The sequence below is a fragment of the Humulus lupulus genome, chromosome 4 (genome assembly GCF_963169125.1).
Source record: "Humulus lupulus chromosome 4, drHumLupu1.1, whole genome shotgun sequence".
Lineage (NCBI taxonomy): Eukaryota > Viridiplantae > Streptophyta > Magnoliopsida > Rosales > Cannabaceae > Humulus > Humulus lupulus.
This window is the reverse complement of record NC_084796.1, coordinates 18,692,465-18,703,262: the sequence shown is the minus strand read 5'-3', so window position 1 is coordinate 18,703,262 and position 10,798 is coordinate 18,692,465. Positions and strand designations below refer to the sequence as shown.

The window sequence follows — 10,798 nt, the reverse complement described above, 5'->3', positions numbered from 1 at the left end:
TCTCCTGAATTGTTTACTCTGTTTCAGAGTGATATTTATGAGTAATAAAGTTTGATTATTTCCTCAAAAAAAATGACTAGATACAAATATAAAATAAATAAAGTTTAAAAAAAATTAATTGAGGCGAGTTATATTGGGCGAGTTACAAAAAATTTCAACTCACCTAAAATGTAGCTTATGTTTTTCGGTTATGTCTTTTTGTTGGATTTTTCGGGTTAGTTTGGCCGAGTCATTTGGGTTTTAACATAAATGTGTCTAGAAGAATATTTTGCAAAATATATATATCGAAGAATTTCATTTTGCTTTGTCAACAAAAAAAAAAACATTTTGTCAATTAACATTAAAATAAAAAGTACCATTTCCAAATGCCGATTGAGTATTGACTGACCTTTCATTCATATAACGAAAAAAGAAGACTAAAAAAAATTAATAGCCATTACTAACGGAGTAGAAAACATGTTAACCAAAGTGAAGTACTACTTATTATAGTAAAAGCATTAAGCTAAAATGCAAAAGAATAACACCATCAAACGATTTTCATAGTGTAACTTTCCTAGAAAATATTTGGTTTTGGGCAACACTATGGTTTTTGACACAAGCACTCAGGAACAGGGTAAGCAATGACATCGCGATCTCTCCTGTAATTCCTCGGCTCGGGCTGACCTAAGGACTTACGGTGAAGCTCCCTCACCACGCTGCCGAACTCCGCCTCGGAAATGGTGGGGTCTTCAAAGAAAGGCAACATGGCTCGCTTGTTAGGCTTAATGAACTTCCTGTGGCCGACGTAGGCGCGGTGACCCTGCAAGGCTCGCCCCATGTTTCCACCGTGCGAAGGCACAAACACGTCGCTACTAAGACACACGATGTAGTCTATAGCAGCCAAAGCAGAGGACTTGTTGACAAAGCGGGAGAGCTCTCCTTCGCGTGCCAACATCTCCTTCGTCACCAGATTCGGATACTCCGCAATGAGTGGATGCAGAGCCCTACCGCCGCCGAACGGCTCTCCTCCGGCGTTGTATATCCGAGTACTCTTCGGTGCGCCCAGTGCCTTCAAAAACCTAGCCATTTCGAAGGCGTTGAGAGGGCATAGACCGGCGAGTTTTCGCTGTGCATGGCTCATGTTTAGGCTCCCGGTTAGGAACTCGGGCTCGGATTCACGGATCTTGGCTACGACGTCGTCGAATTCGGGTCCTAGACCGGTCTGGCAACCGGTTCTGACCCAAACATCTTTCTCTAGCCGGAGATGTAGAGCAATGTACGGACCCTCTATCCACATTCTCTTAGCCAATTGTTCTCCGAGCTGTCTTATTGGTGCTGCGAATCTTAGTGCATGAAACGCTACCTAAAACAAAAAAGAACAATACCCAACTATTAGTTTCTAATTCTAGTAATTACTAAAAGAAAAGGACAGAAAAATACTATACCTTACCTTACATTTAAGCTTCTGTAAATCAGAGGGAAGATTCTTGGTAAGCTTAGAATCTAACCCTTTAAGTATGAGAAGTCCATCTTTATTCAGCTAATAGTAAAAGAATGAAAATCAATAATCAAGAAAGAAGAAGAAAGAGATTCCATTAATTAAGAATTAGTATAGTAGTAAGTACTTGATTAAAGAATCTTGAATGAATCCATTTTGGAGTGATGTCGCGAGGAATCTTGGAGTGAATAGGCTGTCTTAACATTAAATGTGAAGAGGGAACCGTCGATACTACTCGAACATCAGCTTGTAAAGTCTTCTTGAAATGTTCAACATCAAATATATCCGAAAATTCACTTAAAACAAAAACAAAAACAATACAAGAAAAGAATATCAGGGTCTTTCTTTCTTGCATTGAAAAGCAGAGTTTTCAATTAATCCCAATATACCTCTCATCTCCCCAAATCAGATTGACCTGCAAAATGGGAAGAACCAAAGCAGCCTCAAGAATCCTAGCAAAAACAACAGCATCAACAATCTGGTTCCTCTGCTGGTTCAGTCCACCTGAAGCCACCACCATAAGGTACCTCTTCCTCTCCTTAGAGATTTCGGCGGAGGCCTTTCGATACCCAATACTGAAGTCCAGGCAAGGCCGGTACCCTTCTCCATCGGGCTGCTGCCAAAACTCCCGCTCTGGCTCCGAGAGGTTACCGGAGAGGCCGTGAGCCGGTAATGGCACCATGGTACTGTATGAAAGCCTAGGCACTCCTTCGTCATTGTCGGAAACAGATGTGGACCTCGACGAGAGCGAGGTTGAGAAGAATTCAGGCGAGGAAAAAACAGAACAAGGAAGAGGGGAGTTTTGGTATGAGCGGAGGAATCCAAGGAGGAAGATTCCGAGCAAGAATGTGAAGGAGAAGAGAAGAGAGAGTGAGAAGAGGAGGAGGGTGGTGGAGAAGTTGGTACAGAGGTGGAGGCTCTTCTGGCTCTTTCGAGGAGAGAAGAGGAGGGCGGTGAGAGGTGAATGTGGGAGGAAATGGAGGAATGGGAAAGAGGGGTTGATTGCTATGATGGAGTTCTTCATGTTGGTTCTTGGTTTGGTTATGGAAGCCATGAGAGAGAGGTTCGGGCTTTTATGGTTTCTTGGAGCAGAGAGAATCTGAGAAGTGAGAAACACTGGAACAGAGCGGAGAAGAAAGAAGATGAATATCGTAAAGAAAAAGAGCTAAAGAAAGAAAGTTTTGGAGTGGAAATTACACTTCAAAGCCTTTTATTTTGTTTATTGTTTAAGTGAAGCGTACTGTTGAGTCTTGATTTTTAGTAAAATGTCGATTTTAGCCTTCAATTTTGAGTAACAACAGTGTGTTGCTACAAGGATAATGTGGGAAAGAAGTGACAGTTAGTCAGTTGGAGTTTGTAGAGTTTTCCCGGGTTTTTTTAAATGAGGAAGAAAACGAATTGGTTTGGGGTGGGCTATAGGCTATAGATGAGAGATGAGTATGCATGTTTTTTTTATTGAATAATATAAAAAAACTACAATCAATTCTCAATTATTTCTCTTTAAAATAAGATGGTAATTTATAATAAAAAAATTATAAATTATTGATATACAAGAACTAAATTAACTAGTAATATAGACATACAATGTAAACTAATAGAATTTCTAAATTTAATGTGATCAATAAGAAACCGTTTTTAAAATAATGCATTGTTATTTATTAATTAATTAATTATTTATGCATGTTCCACACACTAAAATTATACCTAAACTTTAATTTTTATATTATATCAAGTGTAATCATTTGATTTAACTATTGAAAATAATAAATTAGGAATTTCACTCTATCTAAACTACAATTAAAACATCTTTAATGTAGATTATATCTATTTTTACTTTCCTTTTTTTTGTATTATTTTGTTACGTGTACATGTAATTTTTTCTATATTTAGAAATATTTCATTTTATATATGAATGGAATCAATTCTTAAATGGTGAATAAATATAGTGACGAACGTATTAGAGAATGCTCCCAAAGATCATGAACGAAAGAATACTAACTGGATGAATAAAGATTAAAGAAGACACGATAGATGATGAGGAAGATTAGAATATATTTCATGACATTGCATGTATTTTTTCCCCTTTTTTGTAACCCAACTTTGCATTATGCATATGTTTTAAGTGCTTATATATATATATATATATATATATTAATATCCACTCCAGATTTAGAGACCAGTAAAGACAATCAAAACTTGAAGCTCAAATTTTTCTTTTCTATATACAAATATATCAGAATAATGACTCTTCTTCTTAGCTTGAATTATAGGTTTGAGAAGGTGTAACCAATATGTAACATGTAACAGCCTGTTTTATAAGTACTATATTTTTTTTTGTTATTATTAAACCATGTTTTTACATCATCCTAATATTGATCGGAGAATCCATCTTAGTTAATATTTGTCGCAATCTTCAACGACACTAAGGCTTGAACTATCTGCACACACAAGATACCTGTTAAGGACTAGCTGTGTATTATTTAGTTATAAGTATCACTGTTCTGGTTGGCTAAGGTTAAGTTTGTTGTTACTGTGTACTTAACAGTCTTAACTCTTTTCTGTTGTAACTAACTGATCCATCTCATCGTATATAAGGGGCTGGTCCTTCTTTAATCAATATTATCAATACAATCAATTCTTTCAGCTAAAACATTCTTTCTTAGAATCATAATATGGTATCAGTGCCCTTTCTTTGACTTCTTGTCTTTCGATCCGTCGTCTTCTTCTTCATTTCCATTTTCACAATGGCTCAAGCTTCTAACACCTTCTCAAGCTGCTTTCGCTACCGTATATCTTCCCAAGACATGTCCTGTACAATTTTCTCATACTCTGTCTATCAGATTAGATGAACACAACTTCCTACCGTGGAAACCTCAAGTCTTTCATGCAATCCCTGGCAATCATCTGCAAAAATTTCTCGATGATTCGAACGTTCCGCAACAATTTCTGACTGAAACCGATCGAGCTGCAAATCGCGTAAATCCAGAGTATCAAGATTGGGAGCAACAGGACATTTTGCTTATCACTTGGCTTCTTTCTTCAATGTCTGAGAAAATGACCAATAGGATGATTGGACGTGATTCTACAGCTCAGATCTGGTCTTCTCTTTCCAATTACTACACCTCTCAAAATTGTGCAAAGATAAGTCAATTTCGCATTCTTCTTCGCAATACCCGAATGGTTGGTTCTTTAAGTGAATACCTTCTCAAAATTAAAACAATCGTTGATACTCTTGCCTCCTTTGGTCATGTTACTTCTGAACAAGATCAAATTGAAGCTATCTTTAATGGGTTACCCAAAGAATATGAATTTTTTATTACATTTGTTCATACTCGAACTGATCCTTATACTGTGGCTGATATTGAAGCATTCTTGATGGCCCAAGAAGTTCGAATGGAGAAAGGTGCTAAGGATTTTTATATTGCTACTACTGAGGCAAATCTTGCTTCTCAATCTCGCCCTTCAAACCCTAGAGGAGGCTTATTGAATGGAGGTTCACGTGGGGGATACTCAAGGCCCTCATACCCACAGAATGAATACAACTCTCCTTCTTTTGGGCATTCTTCATCTTTCAACACTCCTGGTTCGTTTCCTTTCCTACTCGTGGTCAATCTCCTTCAATGTTTGGTACTGCCAGAACTTACCCAGGTACTGGTCATGGCTCTTACAATAGTTGGGGACAAAAACAACAATGCCAACTTTGTCACAAGCAAGGTCACTCTGTCAAACAATGTTTCTATCGCTTTGACAAGTCCTTCCATGGACCTAAATCATTTTAAACCTTCTCCCCAAGTTCCTCAAGTGGTGAAATGCAGGCCATGCTAGCCACTCCTGAGACAGTCTCTGATGGCAGCTGGTATCCAGATTTGGGAGCCACCTCTCACCTAATCACATGGGTAATGGTGCAGGTTTGGAAATTAAAAATGTTGGGCAATCTTATTTTTATACTCCCTCTCATCCTAAACCTCTCGATTTATGAAATATTCTTCATGAACCCGATATTACAAAAAATTTGCTTAGTGTTTCTCAATTTGCTGAAGATAACCATGTCTTTTTTTAGTTTCACTCTAATTTTTGTTGTGTGAAGGAAACAACTACAAGGAAGATATTGCTGGCTGGGAAACGCCACAAGGGCCTCTATCGATTTGATCCCACCCAACTTGCTCTTATTGCCAAATCTACCCAGTCTGAGACCCCTGCTGGTTTCTCCTCTCCTCTGCAGTCACATTTTCACTCTTTTTCTGATGTAACATGTTTGAGTAGCTCAACTGTTATACCACAAAATGTATTTCGTCTATATCATAATCGCCTTGGATAACCCTCCTCTAAGATTGTCAAATCTGTTTTACACTCTTGTAACATTGATTTTCATAATAAAAATGTTTCTGAGTTGTGCAATTCCTATTGTCTTGGCAAACACCATAAACTACCTTTCCCAAATTCTGACACTATATATACCGAACCATTACAACTTTTTTATTCTGATTTATAGGGCTCAGCCCCTGTCTCATCTTCCAATGGATATAGGTATTACATTAGTTTTATTGATGCCTTTTCTAGACATACTTGGTTGTATTTGCTTAGAACCAAAGATGAAGCATTACCTACATTTGTCAAATTTAAAACTCAAGTTGAACTACAACTTGGCTATAAAATTAAAAGCATTCAATCTGATTGGGGGGTGAGTACCGTTCCTTCACAAGATTTTAAGAAAAACATGGCATTCACCATTGTAACGCCCTGGTTACCCCAGAACCATTACGGTGAACCGGAAATTTGACCCGCTACTCGAGTCATTTGGTTAAAAACGTGTTCTAAGTGTTATTAACAGGCTAAGGTGGAAAATTCAATAAAAAGGAAAGGATATGTTTTATTTAATACATAAAACTGTTCATGGGCCCACAAGAACATTTACAAGTTATTTACAACTCAAAAAGGGCATTACTGTTTCAAAATTACAAACTCGCCGACCTAAGCGGCAAAAATAGGGTAAACCCCCTAGTTCGTCTGAGAACTCATTGGCCGTGGTGGTCAAGCGGCCGCATATGTACACATCACCACCTAAGCTCTCCACTCAAGGCTGGGTGAGCTTTTCTTTCCCTTTACCTGCACCACATAGCACCCATGAGCCAAAGCCCAACAAGAAAACACAGTATTGTATATAAACATTGTCAAAGGATTATCATTATAATCACACAGAGCTTTGAGCACTTAAACAGATGAGTGAATATCACTTGAGGTTCTAGAAAACCATACTGAGTGACTGACAAGCAAGTCACTAACTTAAATAAAAGAGTGGTTGCTGGATAAGCCACTAGCCTTAAACAGATGAGAGACTGATGGGTAAGTCTCACGGGCTCAACACCCACAGCCATGTGACTAGATAGTCACTGTGGCTCTAAATGACTAGCCATTGGCTAGACAAGCTCTTATAGTATTCATCGAACTTGAGGTTGGTCCGGCATTAATGCTCTTTTGAGTCATTCAATGCAGGACGTCGATTAGATCTAATCTTTAATGGCTTCCGTTGAACATGCTAAGGTCGTTCCTGACTCATGAGTCAGCACCGTGTGACCAGTGCCCAATACCACTGCCGAACTTGACTAATGAGTCACAGCTTCACAGTTGATACTGATACCTTTGCCAATTCTGACTAATTAGTCAGTGCCATCCACAAGTTAGCAAGATTTGCCAAGCATTCAATGATCAATCCATGTCCACATTTACACATTCAACATGCCTCATGAATAACCATGCATGTCACATATGGGGTGCAGTTTTCTTACCTCTGATTCGAGCTAGAATGAATAAAAGAACGACCCTTGAGAACAGTCTAGCTTTTAGTCCTTTAGCGGTCACCTAATCATAACAAATATGGGACACCATCAATAAAATGATAATCAAGGGTTCCCAAACCAAGATCTAGCCTCTGGGACATCAATCCCCACTAATCCAGGTAGTAGGAACGATCCCGAGGCCTAAAACCATGTTCCTGGGGCCAAAACACTCAAACGGGCTCAACCCTGCTCAAGGGCTGCAGCCCTGGCACCTTGGGTCGCGGCTCCCAGCCACCACTGAAGCAAGGGCCGTGGCGCTCAACATCAAGGGCCGTGGCGCCCAGCAAGCACAAATCCTTCCACCTGCTTCTTCGAGCTAGGGTCGCGGCTCTTCAAGAACAGGGTCGCGACGCCCAACTCAAAACACACCCAAACTCGTTCTCCAACATCCCAAAGCCTCCAAAATCATGCCTAAACATTACCAAATCATAAAATCAAAGTTCCCAAGCCTCCTAATGCTCCAAAACAATCAAAACCCAAGGTTCAATCAAACCAAAAACTCAACAATTCACAAAAGCCAATCCAAAGCTTAGAAACTCTAAAAACTCAAAACTTTAAACTTAGATTACCTTTGATTGGGTTGTTTCTCGTCAAATCCTTCAATCAAGAAGCTTCTAATCTTTCCTAGGATCGCTATGCCTCGATCCTCGCTTGATTTCGACTCCTAGAACTCAAGATATCTTCGAAAACGCTTCGACCGGTGAAAATGAACTAACGGGGAAGAACGAGAGGTTTTCTAACGTACGTTCTATCTGACAAGCTACTTCAAGCTTAAGTAACCTCAAATAAAACCTAGTGCTCGGGGTCTCAAAAACACCCCCGGGGACATTATAGTCAAAACTTCCAGAATTTCATCCTGATCTCAAATACTCCAAATTTATCATCAAATAAAAATTCTTACTACCCAAAATTTGACCCCGTTATGACAAAACCGCTAATCCATTATATAGGACCGTCTCATGCCGAATAGCTCAAATATATCTCCATAATAATGGAATCTCATTCACAAATCACATTATGCACCCAAATACACAAATTTGCCCTAGATGGGCCAAATTATCAAAACATCATAATATTCAAATGTGGACCCACATGCATGCATATAACATCATATTATAATATAACTCACATAAACATGCATATATTCATTTAATGGCATAATTAAACAGTTATGGCCCTCCCGGCCTACTAATCCAGCCATTAAACCGCATTAGGGATTTCGGGCATTACAACCATCGACTCTCATGTCCACATACACATGAACAAAATGGGATTGCCGAGCGTAAATGTAACACCCCACTTCCTTATAGCCGTTACTAAGTGAGTTTAAAACGTGCAATTAACTCGCTAATCGAGGTTTTAGGTTAAATGTGTAGCTAAACTGTGATAAAAAAATCATATAATTTAAAAATGTAATCATTCATTGAAATTATAAAGCGTTATACATTTGGGATCCCAAAATACCATTTAGAAATATTTACAACTCAAAATATGATTAAAGTCGACTAAACGAAAAAATTCAGACTAATACAAAACATCTCCCAAAAAATACCCCTGACCCTGGCAGCCAGGAAGGCCGAACATGTACACGCCGCTTCACGCTCTCCGTACTCATGGTTGATTGACTTTTCCCTTGCCCTTACCTGCACCACAGAGCACCCGTGAGCCGAAGCCCAGCAAGAAAACTCCATACAAACAATCAACATATGCACAACTATCAATCAGCATATAACAAAGCCACCAACATGCTAAACACATAACGACCATGCCATCCCAAGCGCTTTACCAGGCCCTAGGTTCGTGGTCTACATCGTGAGGATATCCCGAGTATTCAATAGGGGTCTCACCCTGACAACTTGCACTCCACATGCTTAACGCTTCTCCCAGTCCCTTGTCGTACTCGGCCTTGTCGTTCTCGACCTTCGTCGTTCCCGGCCCTTGTCGTTCCCGGCCCTTGCCGTACATTTACAAATATGCAACACATATCATAAACTTAACAAATACTTAAACAAATACAAACATAATTAATAGGGCTATGCCCTGCAACACAATCACATAGGTTCCTGCCTTGCAATACAAACTATAGGGCCCTGCCCTGCTCTACGGGTACAACAGTTTTCTTACCTGTGTCCCGAGCTTTCCGAGCACTGATTTCCCGAGCACAATCCTCTAGTCCGAGTCTCGCTCAAAACCTAGTCACAACGTATCTACAACATCCATCCATCAAATTATAATCCATTAAATAACTTTGGGTTATAATTCTAATCTCTGGGACCTTGAATTCTATCAATCCGGGTGATAAAATCCATCCCGAGCCTTAAATTTTGGATTCCCGAGCCTAAAACCTTCTCGAGGTCCAAAAACCCACTAAGCGCCACGGCCCCAAGGCCTTGTGCCGCGGCCCGCCTCAACCAGAAACCAGCCTCCCATTTCAGCCTATGCGCGCCGCGACCCAACCTATAGGGTGTCGCAGCCTGCCCCTCTTCCTGACCTCCCAAACGTTCTAGAGGGTCGCGGCTCACCAAGAACAATGTCGCAGCCCGACCCTTCGAACCCAGAAAAATTCCCCATTTTCACAACTAAAACCAAGCCAATTTACCCCAAAATCAATCTAACAACTCAATTTAATCACCACAGAAGTTCTAAAATAGTCCTAGCAACAAAACCTTACAAAAAGCTAGCTCAAAACCTCATCAAATCCCAAATTTAATCTTCAACTTCAAAGACTTAAGAAAGCTAAAAAATCAACCAATAATTACAGAATCTAAAGGCTAAAATCATAGTTCAAAGCTTACCTTATCCTCTACTTGAATCCACAAGTTGAAGCTGAGCTAATCCCCAAGTTTAGAGCCCAAATTCCTTGCTTAATCTTCAATGTTTCCCTTGGTAAGGTTTAGAGAACATAAGAGAGAGAGAGAGGAAAGGGAGATAGGATCAATTGTCAAGTTTCTGAGTGTTTCCTAAGTTTTGTTTTACTTATCCTAGGTCACTTAAGTTACCTCCAAGGCTCGGGGTACCAAAAACGTCTCCGAGGGAAAAATGGTAAATCTCCCCGATATTCCCTCCTAAACGTCCTAACTTCAAATATATCACCAAATATTTATTTTCATAACCCGATAACCCAGTAAAATGTCTAATGCTCGAAATACCCCTTGACTCGCCCCGAGTCGGGTATTGGGTCCCGTTGTGATTTCCTAGCTAAATTGCTCCCTAGGACTGTCTCGGATTGTGCATCTCATATATATCACCACTCACACGTGGTAAAGATCACAATAATCACAAATACTGCATTTATGCCCTCAATGGGCTAAAATTACAAGCATGCCCCTAATAACCAAATAGGGCACACATGCATATTTGATTCACCTAAACATGCATTTCTAATCACATACTCATCAAATTCACATATTTAAATAATAAATCATTTATTGCCCTCCAGGCACGCTAATCAAAGCCTTAAGCCCTACTAGCAAATTTGGGACGC

General features: G+C 39.6%; 1 protein-coding gene across 1 annotated transcript; it reads right to left on the bottom strand.

Annotated features, from left to right (window-relative positions):
- Positions 1-332: 332 nt before the first annotated feature.
- On the bottom strand, positions 333-2,646 carry LOC133830111 (O-fucosyltransferase 37). The gene is made up of 4 exons (XM_062260027.1): positions 1,867-2,646; positions 1,605-1,773; positions 1,430-1,519; positions 333-1,342 (listed from the first exon to the last, which is right to left on the bottom strand). The coding sequence occupies exons 1-4, from the start codon at positions 2,529-2,531 to the stop codon at positions 581-583; spliced, it is 1,686 nt and encodes a 561-aa protein (XP_062116011.1). The 5' UTR covers positions 2,532-2,646; the 3' UTR covers positions 333-580.
- Positions 2,647-10,798: the final 8,152 nt, after the last annotated feature.